The sequence below is a fragment of the Bos taurus genome, chromosome 8 (genome assembly GCF_002263795.3).
Source record: "Bos taurus isolate L1 Dominette 01449 registration number 42190680 breed Hereford chromosome 8, ARS-UCD2.0, whole genome shotgun sequence".
Taxonomy (NCBI): Eukaryota; Metazoa; Chordata; class Mammalia; order Artiodactyla; family Bovidae; genus Bos; species Bos taurus.
The window spans coordinates 5,659,078-5,680,013 of NC_037335.1; the positions used below are offsets into that span (position 1 = coordinate 5,659,078).

The 20,936-nt window shown below is 47.7% G+C and overlaps 1 protein-coding gene across 2 annotated transcripts in view; it reads left to right on the top strand.

The window, feature by feature from the left end:
- GALNT7 (polypeptide N-acetylgalactosaminyltransferase 7) overlaps nucleotides 1–20,936 on the top strand; it is a 136,021-nt gene that overhangs the window by 67,269 nt on the left and 47,816 nt on the right. For both annotated transcript variants that reach the window (XM_024996041.2, XM_024996040.2), the window contains exon 2: nucleotides 2,078–2,538. In XM_024996041.2, coding sequence (XP_024851809.1) covers nucleotides 2,078–2,538 — 461 coding nt within the window. The remainder of the gene's footprint in view (nucleotides 1–2,077; nucleotides 2,539–20,936) is intronic.

Consider the following 20,936-nt stretch of genomic DNA (forward strand, 5'->3'; position numbering starts at 1 on the left):
ATCAAGTCAGTGATGCCATCCAACCATCTCACCCTCTGTCATCCCCTTCTCCTCCTGCCTTCAATCTTTCCCAGCATCAAAGTCTTTTCCAGTGAGTCAGCTCCTTACATCAGGTGGCCAAAATACTGAAGCTTCAGCATCAGTCCTTCCAATGAATACTCAGGGTTGATTTCCTTTAGGATTGACTCGTTTGATCTTGCAGTCCAACGGACTCTCAACATACATTTGTTAAGTTCCTTTTTGAACTCTCTCAAGTCAGTCCTCAGCTAGCCCTTACCAAAACTTTGACATTGACTAAATTCACATTTGAATTAGCTGACTTTCCAAAGAGACCCTTGTCTCTAAATAAACCACCACTGGACAGCAACCTGCCTATCAGCCTTACTTCTGCACTCTTCAAAGTCTTTAACTTGACTTTTCAAAATGGCTCTAACAGTAGAAAAATGTCGGTCAGACGGTATGAACTCTTTTATGACTGTCTTCAGGACTCGGGGATCCTGGCTTGACGAGGAGGGAGGGTGGCAGATCAGTTAGCCGGGTCTGCAGTCCTGGTTCTGCCCGACTCACCAATTCCAGACCGGCCACACACAGCCTATAGCCTCCTTGTCTGGTTATAGCCGGCAGCCCTTCCTTTAAGCCATTGGAGCGCAAGCCTGCTGCATATTGAAAACACCTGGAGTGTTCTTAAAACTCCAAACGCTCCCACCCATTAAATCTTGGTGTCAGAGGGGTGGGACTCTGACGTCAGTGTATTTAAAGCCACTGAGGTGCATTTGATGTTGAGAAACGTGGCTGTACAAAGAGTGGCGCTGACTTAACAGAAACTTCACATGTGACCCCAGGGACAGAAGCATGCAGGGCTTCTGACAGGAAGATCTGTGCAGCTGACGAGGAGTGTCTGGACAGAAAGGAAGACCAACCTTCTGCAATATTCATGCACACAGAATCCGGTCTTCCTGGGGCCACCTTTGGACTGGGGCCAGCTAGGTCCTGGGTGTGGTTTAAGAGCTCTGTTAGCCTTGGTTTCAGTCGTCAGAGCTTGTTTTATAGTTCTGAACTCAGCTGAACTCTCCCAGAGCAGAAATACTGAGGTGGGGCCCGTCAAGATCCTATCCCAGCCCCCGTCCTCTGCCATCTGGGCCACTAAGCCAGCCTTGGGTGGGCTGACACCCAGCACCACCACCACCAGGTGGCCGTGGGACCGACAGAACGTCATACTCTTCATCCACCAGACAACTGGGAAAACCACACCAGACAACAGGACCTGTCGAGTGCCTGCTTTGGGCAAAGGTCTTAGAACCTCATTGCTCCAACCTGTAACGACGTGCTTTGAAAGTGTTAGTCGCTCAGTCATATCTGACTCTTGTGACTCTGTGGACTATAGCCTGCCAGGCTCCTCTGTCCCTGGGATTCTCCAGGCCAGAATACTGGAGTGGGTTGCCATTCCCTTCTCTGAGGGATCATCCCGACCCAGGGATCGGACCCAGGGATCGAACCCGGGTCTCCTATATTACAGGCAGATTCTTTACCACTGAGCCACCAGGGAAGCCCAGCAATGTGCTTTATTAAGGGGTTTTTGATAGAGAGTCGAGTTTATGAGGGGAGTGGTAAAAAATGCATCCACCCCTTTATTTTGGAATGGTAAGGCAAAGAATTGGGCTTCCCAGGTGCCTGAGTGGTAAAGAATCCACCTGTTAACGCAGGAGACCCCAGTTTGATCCCTGGGTTGGGAAGATCCCTGGAGAGGGAAGTGGCAACCCACTCCAGTATTCTCGCCTGGAGAATCCCATGGACACAGCAGCCTGGCAGGCTACAGTCCATGGGGTTGTAAAGATTTCGACATGACTAGCGACTAAACAACAACAGAGACAAAGAATTATTCAATTGCTGGTATGCTGTTCCTCGCCAGGAATGGTTTCCTCTAATGAGGGGTCCTGGTTCATGGCCTGCTTTAGTTCCATGATTCATAACATTTTATCATTGCCTGGGCTGTTTTTAAAATGTGCACATTGGTGTCATGAACTCTGCTGTGGTTGCCTTCACGTACTCACTCTATGCCCTCCTCCCTTTTGTGTAGGAAGACAGAGCTGTTAATAACCCCATGCCTGACAGAGCGGGCAACGGACTAGCCCTCGGGGATGACAGATTCAAACCCGTGGTGCCCTGGCCTCATGTGGAAGGCGTAGAAGTGGACTTGGAGTCTATTCGAAGAAGGAACAAGGCCAGACATGAACAAGAGCGCCGCCCCGGAGGAGAGAACCAGAAGGACATCATGCGGAGGCAATATCTCACGTTTAAACCCCAGACTTTCACCTACCGTGATCCTGTGCTCCGCCCGGGGGTCCTCGGTAACTTTGAGCCCAAAGAGCCTGAGCCTCCCGGAGTGGTCGGTGGGCCTGGAGAGAAAGCCAAGCCATTGGTTCTGGGACCAGAATTCAAACACGCAGTTCAAGCCAGCATTAAAGAGTTTGGATTTAACATGGTGGCTAGTGACATGATCTCCTTGGATCGCAGTGTCAACGACTTGCGACAAGAAGAGTAAGCACCCCTTCCTCCTCTTTCTAAACTGGGGGCACGGTTGTGTGGATAGATACTGAGTTAGATTGTCAGTTACTGCAGGGGAATAAGAGGATCTTTGGTCCCCAAAATGGGCAGAAAGGGGAGAGCTCCCCATTTGTGTTATTTTATTTCGGGGGCGGCGTATAAAATTCTGGGGTCTTCTACACCTGTGCTGCTCAAAGTGTGGTCCCCAGACAGGCCCTGGTCAGAACGTCCCTTCTCACAGCCCACAGTGAGAAATGAGCCTGTCCCAGGCATGGACTCACTATTAAGTGCGTTGTTTGGTTTTACCTGACAGTGTTTTAATAGCAGAGCTTTCTCAGCGCATGGCTTTTCCCTCTGTACCAAGCTCCCTGTCTCACTGTAGGATGGTAGACAGGAGAACTGCTGGGGATGTTCCTGAAACTAACTGGATGTTTGCCACCTTCCGTTTTTTTTATGTGAATCGGTCATACATATGTCCCCTTACTCTTGAGTCTCCCTTGCACCTCTCCCCCCGTCCCACCCCTTTAGGTCATCACAAAACACCCAGCTGAGCTCCCTGTGCTGTACAGCGAATTCCCACTAGTTATCTGTTTTACACTCAGCCCTGAAACTGGAAGTGGAAATTCCCGAGTACGTATAAAGGTGTCCTCAGACAGATGAAACCATGACCCACACGTTCAGGGCCTTCTCACGTAGTGTGATTTAAAACAAAGGGTTTCTAGCTCTTGGCTTTTGATTGTGGTGCCTACTGGATGAACTCAAAGCTGTTCTCTTTCAGTTTATTCAGCAACTGATTCTACTCAGAGGATCTAAGCATCTTCCATTATTGTGGATGCAAACATAATTCATGCCACTAGGGAACTTCCCAGGTGTCTTCCCAGTGAGGCGGGGTTAACATAGTCCTCATGTTAGGAGGTGAACGTAGCAGGCACAGGCATTACACAGACCCCACAGCAGCATCCTTTATGACCATGGAGTCGAATGCTGGACCTATCGGGGCTGCTCCGGAGGCTTCATATATTGATTTGGTAGGAGTGAAAGGGGTTGCATGAAAGATGCAGAGAAAAAAAGAAAGAGAAGAAGTAGAGAACCAGGGGGTGAGAGATATACCCTCTAGTACAGAGAAGAGTTGGAGGATCTCAGGGGGGCTGAAAAGGGAGGATGTGGGAACAGGTTGTTCCTGATCAAGGCAGAAATTTGCCTGGTTTCAGAGTTGCCACATTTAGAAAGAAAGAAAAAAAAAAGAAGTTCAGTCAAATTTAATTTCAGATAAATAATGAAAAATGTTTAGTATAAGTATACCCCCAAATAGTGTATGGGATATACTTATACATTGAAAATATTTGTTGCTTATCTGAAATCCAAATTTAACTGTGCATCCTGTATTTTATGGCAGCCCTCCTGGCAGGGGCTGAGCTTGTTGCTAGAACTGCCGTGCACAGACCTTTGGGACCCTAAACAGAGTCTGTGGTCCCCACCTGGAGTGCCTGCCAGTTACTGGAGATAAGACTCGAACCTCAAGTCTGTCACTGGGGTTCTCAGACAACCTTGTGATGGTCTTCTCCTCACCTCCTCACCTTCTCCTGACGGGGAAGGAAAGAGGGGTATTTACTGACTTTCTGCTGTAGGCCAGGACTTAAACTGAGAGGGTTCCCACATATGAACGTGAAGTCTGAGGCTCAGTGCTGTGACTTCTTTTCTGTCTGCCCAGCAAGATGGCAGAGCTATGGTCCTACCCCGTAGCCCTTCTCTCTCCTCCACCCACACCTTCCTGGACCACATGCCTCAGGGCAGGGTTTGCTAGATGACAAGGTCCTGAGAGTGAGGTATTTGTCTTCTCCAGCTCCTTCCAGTAACTGACATCCAGGAGCTTGGCTGTGCCCAGCAGTGAACATCTGGGAAGACAATGAATAATAAAGGGGTGAATGAAGGAGTCTGCTGGGGTCAGACCTTGGCTCCACTACCAGACACGAGATCTTAGACCAGCTCCTTACCCCACAGCCCTCAGTAACCTGATCCGTAACATGGGTCTACCAGTACCTACCCCCCACATTGGGATTGGCATTGGGTTGGCATTTGGGATTGGGATTAAAGGACATAATAGACTAAGAATCTTATCACAGGCCTAGTGGTTAGAAACTTAAGAAGTAGTGGCTTTTTTTTTTTAATTGCTAGGGCACTTTCTTCAGGTCACGATTTGTCTAAACTACGTAACTTTGGGGTCCTCTGTTGCTTTTTGGAAAATGTGGGTGCCCCACACAGCCGTGTCCACATGACCTGTTTCTCCTTGCACTTTCATTGATGGCAAGGCCCTCATCCCTTTTGATAATCCCTGACACACCAGGTGCCTCTGAAGCCCCCGTCTCTCTGGGTCTTGCTCTTCTACAATCATCTTTCTTCCTGTCTTTCTCTCTTTTCTCCCTGCACGCTCCCTTCCTTTCTAATTTTCCTCTTGCCTCTAATCTCCCTTCCTCCCTCCTGCCAAGCCTTTTCACAGGCTGATCATCTCTTTGTTCTTTTTTCTGGCATAACTGGAGCACTGCTCAGAAATGAGATTATTGCATGTTCCAGCAAAGATTGTGGCCCCAGTCAGAAAAAAGGACCAAGACTATCTTAACAAACTGCTCCTAAGCTCCTTTTTCAAATTCTATGCTAGTGAGAAAACTTATATTCAAAATCTTCAAACATCATAACTCCCAGAAAAAAGATTTTTTTAAACTGAATCCAGATGATTTTAAAAAATTTGATTCTTTCTCACCCTTTACAAAAAAATGGGATAGGCTTCTTTCCTGTTTGAACACTTTAAAATTCAGCATAGACTCATAAATAGTTTCTGAGTTGAGTTATTCACCAATTAGAACGTGCTCAGTCTTAAAGACTTTTCTGCAAAATAAAAAGGTCAACAGCAAAGAAAGTGCTGCTAAGTTCTGCATTGTTATCTACCACGCATGTTAGCACCATCCTTCTGCTACACAGGCAGGCTTCCCCGGTGGCTCAGTGGTGAAGAATCTGCCCGCCAATGCAGGAGACACAGGTACAGTCTGTGAATTAGGAAGATCCCTGGGAAGAGGAAGAAGGAAGTTTGCTCAAATTCATGTCCATTGAGTCAGTGATGCTATCTAACCATCTCATCCTCTTCCGCCCCCTTTGCCTTCTGCTTTCAGTCTTTCCCAGCAACAGGGTCTTTCCTAGTGATCCAGTTTTCTTGCCTGGGAAATCCCACAGACAGGGGAGCCTGGCGGACTACCGTCCATGGGGTCACAAAGAGTCAGACTCAGCTTAGCAACTGAGCATGCACACATGTGCTCTACAGACAGCACTGAAAGCATCTCATGCATTCATGTCACACATGCACACCCTCTTGAATACTCAGCCCTGTGGAGAACATTCCTCACGAGCCCTGAATTTCTGCAGCTGTGGGGTCTGATCAGCCTGCTTGCTCTCTGGCCTCCGCCACACACCTGCCATGCTTAGACACCCAGCTCTGGGCCATCTGTCCATCTGCGGCATCTGCCAGGGCTCACCTGCTCATTCCTGCGGCCGCTCCATCGTCCTTTCAGATGAAAATCTGGACAGGACCGCTCGCTGCTGCTGGGGTGACTCACCCTCATGTCTCTCGAAGTTTTGAATCCCATCCCCGAGCTGACTCACTTGCTGGCTGTTGATCGCTCGTTAGGAGAGTGAGTAACAGTGTTTTGAGTGAACCGGAGGCCTGCTTCTTTTTTTATAGACTAGAGCCAAGAATGACTTCACCTGCCTTCACACTTGTTTTCTATAAAAAAAAATGCACATGGCTCTCTGCAGGGATCAGCAGAGATGGAGCATCTCCAGTAAGCCAGGCGCTGTGCTGGCCCATCAGGAATGCAGTAAGAAGTGTGGTCCCTGCCTTCAGGGTGCTCGCCGTCCACCCGTGGGGGAAGGGAAAGGTCACTGTGATGTGAGAGCCTGAGGAGGGGAGGGGGCCCACGGCAAGTTACCGGGGGGTACACTAGAGACAGGCCCGAGGATGAGGGGCTTTCCTGGGAGAAGGTTACAAGTCTAGAGGACAGGACGGTAGGCAGGGACTGGGAGGAAGGCAGGTGCTGCGGCTCCCGTGGATCCCGCAGCAGGTGTGGAGATACAGCTGGAAGCTTAGGGAGGGTCGCGTTTGCAGACCCCCAACACCCTCCACAGTCTGAGCTGAACGCAGTGCTGGGGAGACCACCTCCCAGAGGTTTAAGGAGAACTTGAGGAGTGTCAGGCTACTGGGGTATCCAGATTCTGCGGAGGGTGGGGGCCTGGTATTGCCATAGGAAATTGAGTGGAGTCCACAGAAGCAGACAAAGGAGATTCAGGGAGCAAATGAGAGTTAGAACGGGGTATGGGGGGGTGGGAAGGACGAATCAGGGAAGTCCAGAGACACAAAGAAGGACACAACTGCCCAAGGAGGGGCAAAGGGCAGAAGAACTGCTCTGCTGGGAGCTGCTGTGCCTGGACTTCGGCCTCAGGCAAAGCCCCACCCCACCTCTCAGAGCCCGCTGGAGCAGCCCATGTGTCACATCAGATCAGATCAGTTGCTCAGTTGTGTCCGACTCTTTGCAACCCCATGAATCGCAGCACGCCAGGCCTCCCTGTCCATCACCAACACCTGGAGTTCACTCAGACTCACGTCCATCGAGTCAGTGATGCCATCCAGCCATCTCATCCTCTGACGTCATCTTCTCCTCTTGCCCCCAATCCCTCCCAGCATCAGTCTTTTTCAATGAGTCAACTCTTCGCATGAGGTGGCCAAAGTACTGGAGTTTCAGCTTTGTAGGAAGTGCAATTTGTGGTCTGTTAGATTTTCTTCTTGGAGAAGGAAATGGCAACTCACTCCAGTGTTCTTGCCTGGAGAATCCCAGGGACGGGGGAGCCTGGTGGGCTGCCGTCTATGGGATCGCACAGAGTCGGATACGACTGACGTGACTTAGCAGACTTAGCAGAGCAGCAGATTTTCTTCTAATAAAGTGTAGAGTTTTATTTCCTTTACTATGAACTCACTGCTGATGCAAATACATGGAAATTATTCTTGCCCTTTTCATGCCCAAGAAGACAGACAATCGGGGGATATAGAATCCAAGCTATTTTGTTTCAAACAAATGAATTAAATATTTTGACTAGTTGAGCAAATTCATCTGCTTCTCCTGTTTAACCTTTCCTCCTGCCTACACTCCTGTCGAATTTATGTTTTGTAGAAAGCTATCTCAGTTGCATTGACAGAGCGAAATAATAAAGTACCTCAAAAACTCTGAGAGCTATGCAAATGTTAATATGATTAATTGTTAATAACTTTGTTAAGCTTGTCTGTGGGAAACTGAGGCTTTTTTTTTTTTAAAGATATTACACATTGACATTCCTGCCTTATGCACTTGGTAATTCTATTCTTACCTGATACCAAAACACTGACGTTTATACTCTAATTTTATTTAAGGTAGCTGTGCTTGTGAGCTGTCTTCATTCTCCATGTTAAAGGCTCTTTCTGATGCTCTTGTTTAGAATATAGAGCTTTAATTTATCAAATAGTTGCTATTAATATTTTCAAATTATGCTACGGAGTTCTTTTCTAATTTCTGTTTCTATACATCGTGACCCATGGGTTTCAGTTAACACTGACTAGAAGTGTAAGGAGCTACTCATAAGAGATGAAAACGAATATTAGAATAATCTATATATGATGTACATGGGGCTTTCCAGGTGGCATTAGTGGTAAAGAACCCACCTGAAAATGCATAGGTTCGATTCCTGGGTCAGGAAGATCCCCTGAAGATCCCCTGGCAACCCACTCCAGTATTCTTGCCTGGGGAATCCCATGTACAGAGGAGCCTGGCAGGCTACGGTCCACAGGGTTGCAAAGAGTAGGACACAACTGAAGCAACTTAGCACAGCATAGCACATAAATGATGTACGCACATGTATGTGTGAATCACATAAGTGCACCATGAACTCGGTGCTTTATCCTAGTTTCTATTAGCACATGTGTGCTGGTTCCACACAACCCCATCCAAAAACACAGGTCACAGTCACTCACACTCGCTCCTTTCCCCTCTTGGACTACCCAAAGCACATCTCATTTCTCAGAGTACAGTATGGCAGCCGTAGAGCTAACCCTGCATGCAGGAAGCACATCTTAAATTGGTTTCGGATGACCCACAATGGACGTGCTGCTGCTTTTGCATACAGAAAGTATTGCTTTCTAACTGGCCTGAAAGTTTCTGCTCTTGGAAGCCACTTTCTGTGAGGTCAGAGATTTTCCTCATTAACTTTAAAAATAAATGGTGTTCTGATACCTAGTTTCTTCTTTCTCTTCTAAACACACACACACATATATGTCTGAACATAGACACACATCTGAACACAGACACATCTAAACACACACACACACACACACACTGCACTCTGGAATTTTCTGAGTGACAGGGGCACAGGTGATTGTTGTTTGAGGCCCTACTGACCACAGGAGACAAGACTGGAATTATTGTAGAGGTTGGGGTAACTTAGGTCACCCCAGCTTGCACAGCAGTTTAGAGGGATGCCTCCAGAAACTGGACACGAGGTCATCTGTTGCTCCAGGCTCCCCATGAGCAGAGCAGCAGCACCTTTGAGCCCCTGCTCCTCCTCAATAGCCTGTCGGGGTGGTTCCACCCCTTGTGGGAACATCCCTGCATGCTGAGGCCTGGTTTGGTAAATGAGGTCCCTCCCACTAATACAACTTCATTTCCCCTCAAAGCTCCACCACCTAGTTATAGAAGGATACAGTTTGCTTGGTAAAAAATTACAAACCCAGATTGCTTGTTTCATTTTTCCACAACCCTCCACCTCCAACCAGGGATTTAGAGTCAGTTCCCTGAATGTTAGGAAGAGAAATGTTCATGAAGGTGCCATGAGGTACCCCATAGCAGCCCAGCCTGGTGACAGACCATGCCAGGGAGACCTTCTCTCCAGGGTGAGTTTCCTGCCCATCTGGAGAACTGGCATGAAGATTAAGTGGGGGGTGGGGGGGAGTGGTACCCTGTCCCACGGGAGCAGCTGAGTTTTGGAGCTAATGGTCTTTTCAGAGTTTGGTCATTATCCTGACCAAACCCTGAACTTGCCTGGACTGAAGAAAGAGCCTGGAGTCAGCAGCTGAGACATCAGTCGTTCCATGGATGGGGGAGCTTACACACCACTAGCCAGATCAGTGTGTCAGACATCCCACCTCGGGTGGCAGATGGTGGGCAGAACAAGGTGGCAGGCTTCACTGGGGCGGGCAGGGGAGACTGAGGTTGGCAGTCATAGGAGGGATTGAAATGAGGTGGGCTCATCAGTTACCTGAGGACTTCCCTGGTGGTTCAGACGGTAAAGCGTCTGTCTACAAAGCGGGAGACCCAGGTTCGATCCCTGGGTCGGGAAGATCCCCTGGAGAAGGAAATGGCAACCCACTCCAGTATTCTGGCCTGGAAAATCCCATGGACAGAGGAGCCTGGTAGGCTATGGTCCATGGGGTTGCAAAGACACGACTGAGCGACTTCACTTTCATCAGTTACCAGGGAAACCAGCAGAGGAGCACACCCCTCACGGCGCCTTTGATCAACTGTCTCAGTGGCGATGTTCTGATACAAAGATTAGAGCAACCTCTAGCCGGGCCCGGGTGGGTACACAGGCATTTACTGATCAGGCCCAGTGATGAGCCGGGGAGGTCAGCCAGGTGAGTGGGTGTAAGAGAGGTGGGATGGGTGGGGCAGAGCTGTCCTGGGGGCCTGGCCGTGCACTCGGGCAGTTCTGACGGCTCCTGCCCAGGACAGCAGGTCCCCGGGAGTCAGTGCACTATGTTTTCTCAAGTGGGGGCCATGCGGGGAGCAACAAGAAGGACTTATAGGATTCCCAGGAGGCACTTCTTAGTCACCTTTGCTCACTTTAAGACAGATAGGTAAGAAATGCACTTAGTATCAGATAGAATTACTCTTTCGTCATCCTTGCAACATGTAAGGTGAACAGTGCTAAATTGTGGAAAGGCCAAAGTAATTCCATGGGTTAAAATGATATAAAAATAGTTTAACTTCAGTAATATCGTCCAGTTCACTGCTGGGAAATGGCCATGGTTTTGCTTTCCTCATCCCAAAATCCTAGAGGGAGTGTCCGCAGTCCCAAACGTAGCTAATGTGGAGAAGATTGCCATTTTTAGTTACCTCAGTAACTCCTTTCAGGGGCTTTCCAGGTGGCTTTAGTGGTAAAGAACACGCCTGCCAATGCAGGAGATCTGGGTTGGATCCCTGGGTGGGGAAAATCCCCTGGAGGAGGAAATGGCAACCCTGGAGAAGGAAATGGTATTCTTAGCTGGGAAATCCCATGGACAGAGGAGCCTGGCAGGCTACAGTCCACGGGGTCACAAAGAGTTGGACAGGACTGAAGCTACTTAGCACACACGCAACTCCTTTTAGAAGGAGCACTGCCATTTCGATCGAAAGGAAAACATCCACACCTTCTCCAGAATGGCAAGCCCCAGCAGGCACATAACTGGCAGAAAGGGCTCCGGAGAAAGATGTGAACATCTGAGCTCCGTATTCCTAGGACTGTCCCCGCAGAGGAAGGGGCTGGGGTGGGGGAGGCGGGGGGATCTTCAAAGACTCTTGCCTTATCTTTAGTGAGGCGGGAGCTCCCCCTAGAGGCGGATGGACTCAGTGCAGCCCTGCCGGGGCTTCTCTCAGTGAGGGCAGTAGGAGGGGGTTCAGGAAGGCAGAGAACTCCTTCCTGAAAATAACATGGGGGGTTCTTATTGAAATCCAAGAAGAGTTTGTGTTGAAAAAGAGATGGAGCCTCCTAGATTAGGGTTTGGCTGGTCCTGTCCCTCCTTTTTTGAAGAACGTAGGGAAAACCACTGGACCATTTAGGTATGACCTAAATCAAATCCCTTGTGACTATACAGTGGAAGTGACAAATAGATTTAAGGGACTAGATCTGATAGATAGAGTGCCTGATGAACTATGGACAGAGGTTCATGACATTGTACAGGAGACAGGGATCAAGAACATCCCCAAGAAAAAGAAATGCAAAAAAGTAAAATGGCTGTCTGAGGAGGCCTTACAAATACCTGTGAAAAGAAGAGAAGTGAAAAGCAAAGGAGAAAAGGAAAGATATACCTATTTAAATGCAGAGTTCCAAAGAATAGCAAGGAGAGATACGAAAGCCTTCAGCAATCAGTGCAAAGAAATAGAGGAAAACAATAGAATGGGAAAGACTAGAGATCTCCTCAAGAAAATTAGAGATACCAAGGGAACATTTCATGCAAAGATGGGCACAATAAAGGACAGAAATGGTATGGACTTATCAGAAGCAGAAGATATTAAGAAGACGTGGCGAGAATACACAGAAGAACTGTACAAAAAAGATCTTCCTGACCCAGATAATCACGATGGTATGATCACTCATCTAGAGCCAGACATCCTGGAATGTGAAGTCAAGTGGGTCTTAGGAAGCATCACTATGAACAAAGCTAGTGAAAGTGATAGAATTCCAGATGAGCTATTTCAAATCCTGAAAGATGATGCTGTGAAAGTGCTACACTCAACATGCCAGCAAATTTGGAAGACTCAGCAGTGGCCACAGGACTGGAAAAGGTCAGTTTTCATTCCAATCCCAAAGAAAAGCAATGCCAAAGAATGCTCAAACTACCACACAATTTCACTCATCTCACACGCTAGTAAAGTAATGCTCAAAATTCTCCAAGCCAGGCTTCAGCAATACGTGAACCATGAACTTCCAGATGTTCAAGCTGGTTTTAGAAAAGGCAGAGGAACCAGAGATCAAATTGCCAACATCTGTTGGATTATTGAAAAAGCAAGAGAATTCCAGAAAAACATCTATTTTTGCTTTATTGACTATGCCAAAGCCTTTGACTGTGTGGATCACAATAAACTGTGGAAAATTCTAAAAGAGATGGAAGTACCAGACCACCTGAACTGCCTCTTGAGAAATCTGTATTCAGGCCAGGAAGCAACAGTTAGAACTGGACATGGAACAACAGACTGGTTCCAAATAGGAAAAGGAGTTATGTCAAGGCTGCATATTGTCACCGTGCTTATTTAACTTATATGCAGAGTACATCATGAGAAATGCTGGGCTGGAGGAAGCACAAGCTGGAATCAAGATTGCTGGGAGAAATATCAATAACATCAGATATGCAGATAACACCACCCTTATGGCAGAAAGTGAAGAAGAACTGAAGAGTCTCTTGATAAAAGTGAGAGAGGAGAGTGAAAAAGTTGGCTTAAAGCTTAACATTCAAAAAACTAAGATCATGGCATCTGGTCCCATCACTTCATAGGAAATAGATGGGGAAACAGTGGAAACTGGCAGAATTTATTTTTCTGGGCTCCAAAATCACTGCAGATGGTGACTGCAGCCATGAAATTAAAAGACACTTGCTCCTTGGAAAAAAAGCTATGACCAACCTAGAGAGCATATTGAAAAGCAGAGACGTTACTTTGTCAACAAACGTCTGTCTAGTCAAGGCTATGGTTTTTCCAGTAGTCATGTATGGATGTGAGAATTGGACTATAAAGACAGCTGAGCACTGCAGAATTGATGCTTTTGAACTGTGGTGTTGGAGAAGACTCTTGAGAGTCCCTAGGACTGCAAGGAGATCTAGCCAGTCCATCCTAAAGGAGATCAGTCCTGAATATTCATTGGAGGGACTGATGCTGAAGCTGAAACTTCAATACTTTGGTCAGCTGATGTGAAGAGCTGACTCATTTGAAAAGACCCTGATGCTGGGAAAGATTGAAGGCAGGAGGAGAAGGAGACGACAGAGGATGAGATGGTTGGATGGCATCACCGACTCAATGGACATGAGTTTGAGTAAGCTCTGGGAATGGGTGATGGACAGGGAGGCCTGGCGTGCTGTGGTTCATGGGGCCTCAAAGAGTCAGGCACGACCGAGTGACAACTGAACTGTCCCTGCGGTGCAGCCTGGGTGTTGCCGGGTGGGGGCTGGGGGGAGGCCGCGGGGGGCGGAGGCTGAGGAGAAGGTGTGCTGGGGTCCTGTGCCATCACCGAGGACATGCAGTTTCCAGCCTCGGAGTTCATTTACACTTATTCCTATGGTTTGGGGGAAATATTTCTCAGTTGCTTTATTTATTTATTGGTCATGCCACAAAGTTCATGGGATCTTAGTTCCCCGACTAGGGATTGAACCCAGACTCTCAGCAGTGAAAGCAGAGTCCCAACCACTGGACCATCAGGGAAGTCCCTCTCAGTCATCTTAAAATGAGGTCTAAACTTGTCTTCTACTCCCACCTCATGAACTGTCGTGGCCATGCTGATCTGTTCTCCTTCGCTGCTGCCGCAGCTGATGAACACAGGGCACTCAGTTAACGCCTTATCCGCTTACGGAGCGCCTGCTGGGCGTCTGGTAGCCTACTGTGTTCTCCCACACAGTCCCCCTTCTTAGAGCTATGCTGAAACAGCGCAGGTTTTTTTTTTTCCCCTCTGTGTTTACAGAGGACAGAACTGAGGCTCAGAAGCAGATAAGTTGAAGGTCGTATAACTAGAAGTTTGGGGTGGTGGGACCCCGCTTCTGGCTTCCACACCCCATTGCCTTGTTAGTGATGATAAACTAATGGCCGAGGGTGTGTTGTACAAGTGCACGTGTGCTAAGTTTGCTTCAGTCGAGTCCAACTGTTTGCAACTGTGTGGACTGTAGCCCACCAGGTTCCTCTGTCAATGCGGATTCTCCAGGCAAGAATACTGGAGTGGGTTGCCGTACCCTCCTCAAGGGGATCTTCCCGACCCAGGGATGGAACCTGTGTCTCTTATGGCTCCTGCATTGGCAGGCAGGTTCTTTACCACTAGCGCCACCTGGGAAGCCCCTCATTGCAGTATATACAGCACATTAACTTTTTTTTTTTTTTAAGGTGGAAGGAGCTTCTTTTTAAAATGGTTTTTTAATTTAATTTGAGGGTTCAGGATGGATTTTCTTTTAAAAATTTAAAATAAATAAAAAATAAAAATAAAACCAGCTTGAAAAAATAAATAAATAAATAAAATGGTTTTTTTAATTTAATTTATTTATCTATTGGCTGCACTGGGTCTCTGTTGCTGTGTGGCTTTCTCTAGTCATGGCGAACAAGTGGTATTCTCTAGTTGTCGGGGGTGGGGGGGGGAGCTGCAGAACATGAGCTCTAAGTGTGCAGGCTTGGTAGTTGTGGTGCAAGGGCTTAGCTGCTCCGAGGCATGTGGGATCTTCCCAGATCAGGGATTGAACCTGTGTCTCTTGCATTGGCAGGGGGGTCCTTTACCACTGAGCCAACAGGGAAGCCTGCACTTTTTTTAAAGAGGAAAACAGAAAGTTAGAAAAAGGTAAAAGGGCAAAGGTTTTTCTCTCATTGCCGCAGAAATCTGTCCTGCTCCTCGGCCACGTGTTCTGCATCTCAGCACTATTGGCGGCCTTTGCAGGCGGGCCGTCCTGTGCCTTGTGGGTGGTTAGCAGCATCTCTGGGATCTCTCCACCCGATGCCCATGGCACACACAGCTCCTCCCTGTCCCCAGCCGTGACAACCTGAGTGTCCCCAGACTCCACCACATGTGCCCTGCAGGGCAGAGTCTCCCCTGGTTGATAATCGCTGCTCTGCAGGGCCAGTCACCACAATGCTGAGTGGAGGGGGACGGACCAGGGCCGGGGAGGGTAACACGATGGAAAAAACAGATGAGACTTACAGCCTTTGGGGGAGACAGCAGGCAGAGGTCTGTGACATAGCCGAATAAATAAATGTAAAATGAAGTTCGTTATTAGCCGTGAGGGTTTTGTGATGGACTTCAGAACACCTGTGGCCGAACACGCAGACGTATTGGTGGTATTTCAGTAATTGTTTGTGGGCACACAAAAGCTTTTTAAGAGGAAGATATAGCAACTTGAGGACATGCATTGATTATTTTTACTCTCCCCATTCCATTAAAAAAAAAAAAAAGTCTTCTATATAATACCTGAGTAGTCACAAGGCATTTATTATTTCTGTTCTAATGATTACAAAACTTTGAGCAGATACACAGAGGAATCAGAGGAATGCAGTCAAAGCTGAAGTAACTTAAGATGTGAGTGGTTATGATACAAGATAGTATGTCCTTGACAAGACAAAACCGGCAGGGCGTTTGAACTGTCTTGTTTTTCCCATCAGTTTCCACCATGAAGTGCGATGTGTGGGTGACATACCTCTGGTTGTTGCTTCTGTGTCTCTGCCCTCATCGGGCAGGAATTCTCTGAGGACACATTCCCCGCAGTCCACTCTCTCTCTCTCTCTTTTTTTTTTTTTGGCCATACTTTGAAATGTGGGAACTTAGTCCCCTAACCAGGGATCCAGTCCATAGCCTCTGCATTGGAAGCTTGGAGTCTTAACCACAGGATTCCCAGGGAAGTCCCCCGCGGCCCACTCTGAGTCTCAGTGTCCCCATCCATGAGGAAAGGGAGTCGCCAGTGTTTTTAGCTGATTTCTGGCACAGAATCTGCAGAATCCTCTCTCCCTGTGGCTCCCTGGGGAGCATCTCCGTGCACTGGTCCTCCCATCTCCTTGAAACCCCCAGGCTCCCCTGTCCAGTTTGGAAACCACTCGATTAGGCATCCACCGAGGTCTGTTCCCTTTTCCGGGTAGTTTTCTCTATGTTTCTGCATCCTCCCCGAGTCTTCCTAATGTGTCTATAGATGCAAAGCTGAGCAAAACTGGTGTGCAGCAGTTGCCACTCTGGCTTAGCAGGGTGTGGGCGCCATCACTTATCCCTAGCCCCAGCCAGGGCGGGGGTACCCTGGCCCTGCAAGGTGTGACCACTCTTCTTAGAAAGTCACAACAGACATAGGATCAGGGCAGACACTTGCTGCTCTGCTTCCAGCCCTGCAGCCACAGGCCCTAGGGGTGAGGGTGGGATAAAGCCGGTCCCCAACCCTGTGCCTGCCCACAGGAGGCATCTGGTCCTCCCAGGCCTCTCACTACCCTCATAAAAGACCAGGGAGGCCTGCTCTTCAGAGAGTCATTCAAGTGTGTTATCTGTGATGCATGTTTATGAAGCATCTTTACAGTAATAAAGTGTTCTACTTAGGAGCAAAGCAAACATAATAGTGTATTATCAATTACAAAGTGACTCTCTCTTTAACTAGAGGCACTTAAAATCCTGTCCCTTTGTAGCAGGGGCCTCTGCTTAGATCTGAGTTGGAAAAAGACACTTCAGGGAGAGCAGGGGGCAGGTGGGTGTGGTCCCCGAGCAGAGGGTCTGTGTTAAGGGATAGGGCAGATCCGCCATCAGTGTGAGGTGCTGTCACCTGGACCGGCCTCCAGCCCATGCCGAGGAGATGCTGTGAAGGAGCAATCCCCCAAATTGTCCATGGATCTCCACACTTCAGGGTGTGTTGAAGCTGGCAGCCCCCACCTGGTGGGTTCTGCAGTGGCCCTACCCTGGAGAGGGTGTGGCAGCGGGTGGAGCCTGAGCCTGAGGAGATGGAGCCTCAGGTGCCTGGGAGCCCCGAGCCCATGCGTGCAGCGAGGCATGGACCTCTCACAGCTGAGATGAGTCAGAGAGCTTGGACCTCTTCTTGGCCGATATGGGTGATAGACATACACACTCTATTTCCTGGTGAGTATTAAATCTGATGTTGTTGTTGTTTAGTTACTCATTCAGTTCAGTTAGTTCAGTCGCTCAGTCGTGTCCGACTCTTTGCAACCCCATGAATCGCAGCACGCCAGGCCTCCCTGCCCATCACCAACTCCCAGAGTTCACTCAAACTCACGTCCATCGAGTCGGTGATGCCATCCAGCCATCTCATCCTCTGTCGTCCCCTTCTCCTCCTGCCCCCAATCCCTCCCAGCATCAGAGTCTTTTCCAGTGAGTCAACTCTTCACATGAGGTGGCCAAATACTGGAGTTTCAGCTTTAGCATCATTCCTTCCAAAGAACACCCAGGACTGATCTTCAGAATGGACTGGTTGGATCTCCTTGCAGTCCAAGGGACTCTCAAGAGTCTTCTCCAACACCACAGTTCAAAAGCATCAATTCTTCAGCACTCAGCTTTCTTCACAGTCCAACTCTCACATCCATACATGACCACTGGAAAAACCATAGCTTTGACTAGAAGGACCTTTGTTGGCAAAGTAATGTCTCTGCTTTTCAATATGCTATCTAGGTTGGTCATAACTTTCCTTCCAAGGAGTAAGCGTCTTTTAATTTCATGGCTGCAGTCACCATCTGCAGTGATTTTGGAGCCCCAAAAGATAAAGTCTGACACTGTTTCCACTGTTTCCCCTCAGTTGTGTACAACTCTTACAATCCTATGGACTATAGCGCACCCACCCACCCCACCCCCACCGGCTCCCTCTGTCCATGGGATTCTCTAGCAAGAATACTGGAGTAGGTTGCCATACCCTCCTCCAGGGGATAAAAAAACATAAAAGTCATACAACACAGTGGGTATCATGAGCCCCACTGGTCAGAAATCACTCTCAGCTGGCATAGCAGAGACCCCGCAAAAGCTCTTTCTCTGCGAGTCTCTCATCATGCAGGGGTGTGTTCAGCCCCATCCTTAGGGCATATCAGCCTCTCCATTGTCCTCTATCCAGTCATCCTGTTCCATAAGAGGAGGAGGCATCCTTAGTGTCAGCTTAAGATGAAGAATTAGTTTATTGGAGAGTGTGGGGTGACTGAATCTATAATTTGCATCATTAAGAGAAGTGAAGAAAGAATTAAGATACATTAGGGCTGTGGGGTGTAGTATGTAGATAAATACTTCATAACAATAAACACCTTTGTAATTTCTATAAACATACATCGGTTTTCCAGTTTAACCCTGTATTTCTTCTAACTCTAAGCATTATTGGAGCTTATCCTGTCACCTAAGCAAGAGAACACATAGTCCTTTAAAAGGGTAGGCTTGCTAGCGAAACAGGCTCATTTCTCTCTTGTTTTTTAGTAGCTCAATCATGTCCGACTCTTTGTGACCCCATCAACTGTAGCCCACCAGTCCATGGGATTTTGCAGGCAAGACTACTGGAGTGGGTTGCCATTTCCTTCTCCAGGGGATCTTCCCTACCCAGGGATCTAACCCATGTCTCTTACATTGCAGGCATATTCTGTACCGCTGAGCTACCAGGGAAGCCCCATTTCTCTGTTACTATCCCTGCTAAGTGCTAAAGGTCTCTCTTCTTCAGTCTCTCTTTCTGTTCTTTTGGCAGCTTCCTGCAGTATTCAGGGCACGTTTTTGTACAAGGCATCTCTGAACATTTACAGAATTTTCCCAGCTTACCCAGACTTTTTATGGCTCCACTGATTAAAGTTCTATTCTCTGGTCTAATAATTGTTTTCAGAGCATAAATCTAATTTTAATGGAGGGAATGTAATTCCGTCTCTACCTCTTACACCTTGCAGGTTATTTTGGCAGCCAGAAGCTTTTCCCCATAGAATAGAAATCCACCCACCACTCTTCCCCTTTGTCGTGGGCGGTCCAGAGTGGCAGACTTCACGGCTGGCCACTGTCACTGTCCTCATTGCTGACACAGAGCTTCTGTGCATCTGCACTTTGATGAACTGACTGCATCAGTCAGTTTTTTTTTATTATTATTTAAGAGTTTTTGTGATGTGGACCATGTTCAAAGTCTTTATTGAATTTGTTACAAAATTGATTCTGTTTTCTGATTGGTTTGTTCTTTTTTTTTTGGCTGTGTGGCATGTGGGGTCTTAGGTCCCCGACCAGGGATCAAACCTGGACCCTTTGCACTGGAAGGCACAGTCTTAACCACTTCCACCAGGGAAGTTCTGCAGTCGTGGTGGTGAGTTCTGAGTCCCACTGGGCGAGAAATACAGAACCATCGCTCGTGGAGGAAACACATGGATTAGTTCTTACATGCCTCTGGCACATTTCCATCCCCAATGCATGCATCACCTTGTTTTATGTGTGTTTCTATCTAAACACACGTTACTTAATGTGTATTGTTACATCACAACATTGACTTCATGGCCAGCAGCCCAGGGGACTCATGTCTGCTAGAAGCCTGTGTAACACACACGCTTCCCCCTCAGTCTCAGCACAGCCTCACGCATGCAGGAACCCCGCACAGCAACCTCACATCGCGCTGCATCCCAAGCTCAGGGGCCATTTTAAACAGCAAACTCAGCAACCAAAAGCACAAAAATGAGAAATAAGTGGACTAAACAGACCCTGAAAAGGAGTGTCAGAGGAAGAGCATCATCTTGTGTCCACCCGATCCCATTTCCCCTCTCTGCACATGCTCTCCAATAACCACGAAAACGTCCCAATTAACTTCCCCAGTGGTCCAATGGTTAGGACTTTGCCTTCCAGTGCGGGGGTGCGGGTTAGATCCCTGGTTGGGCAGCTAAGATCCCACATGCCTCGCAGCCAAAAACTAAAACATAAGACCAAAGCAATATTGTAACAAATTCAGTAAAGACTTTGAAAATGGTCCACATAACAAAAAGTCTTTTAAAAAAATGTGCCACGTACTAGTTTTGAGTTACAAATACATTTTAAGGAGTAAGCAAATTAACAAACAGAGAATCCATGAAAAATAAGGAGCCACTGTGTTCTTGCATATTTTAGTTTGGAGTACAGGTTAATCACAGAAATATTTAGTCTATAGACTTAAATATTAGTGGGAAAAGTGCCTAGTGTACTGTTACAGTAAATGCAGATCTTCAGAACACTGGAAATGGTAATCTGATAAACTGAATATGTTTACTGGTTAATTCGTACGCGAGAGAAAATCTGATAATGGCTTTTTGAAATGTCAAGACCAAAAAGCATAGACTGTTAAGTGTTTCCATTCAGAGAACAGAAATAAATTGGTCCCGTTGTGCTTCAGTGTAGGGTCATTCATCTGTCTTTTCTCCCCACCCCCCCACTTGCCGGCACCTCCTTCGGGGTCTTAGTGCTACAGGGCTCAGGAAGGAGGCTGGAGTGGGGCCAAGACAGCTCACAAAGGCTGCTGCAGTCAGTGCCGGGGCTGTGAACCAGGAGGTATTCTAAACCTGCACTGTTTAGAATACGTATTAGACTTAGTGCTGAGATAGCCCCTGTTGATGAGCAGACCTAACCAGAGTTTCGAAGGGACTGGCGACCAGGTGAAGGTGGTGTTATCTTAGTCTGAAGCTCCAACGCATCACTTATCTTTGTGGTTAGGTGCTACATTGAATCTGTTTAATTCCCTAGTAACTAGCCTCAACTTTTATCAGGAATGCTTAATATGCTCAGATTTTATCTCCCCTGTTCTTCAAGAGAAGTGATTGGAATTCTGTCCAGTAGCCCGTAAACAAAGCCCAAGAATCCCTCGGTTCTTACTTCGGTCTTCATCTCAGGGGAGCACAGTGCAATCTAACGGACCACAGCCATGAAGTCACTTGTCATAATGC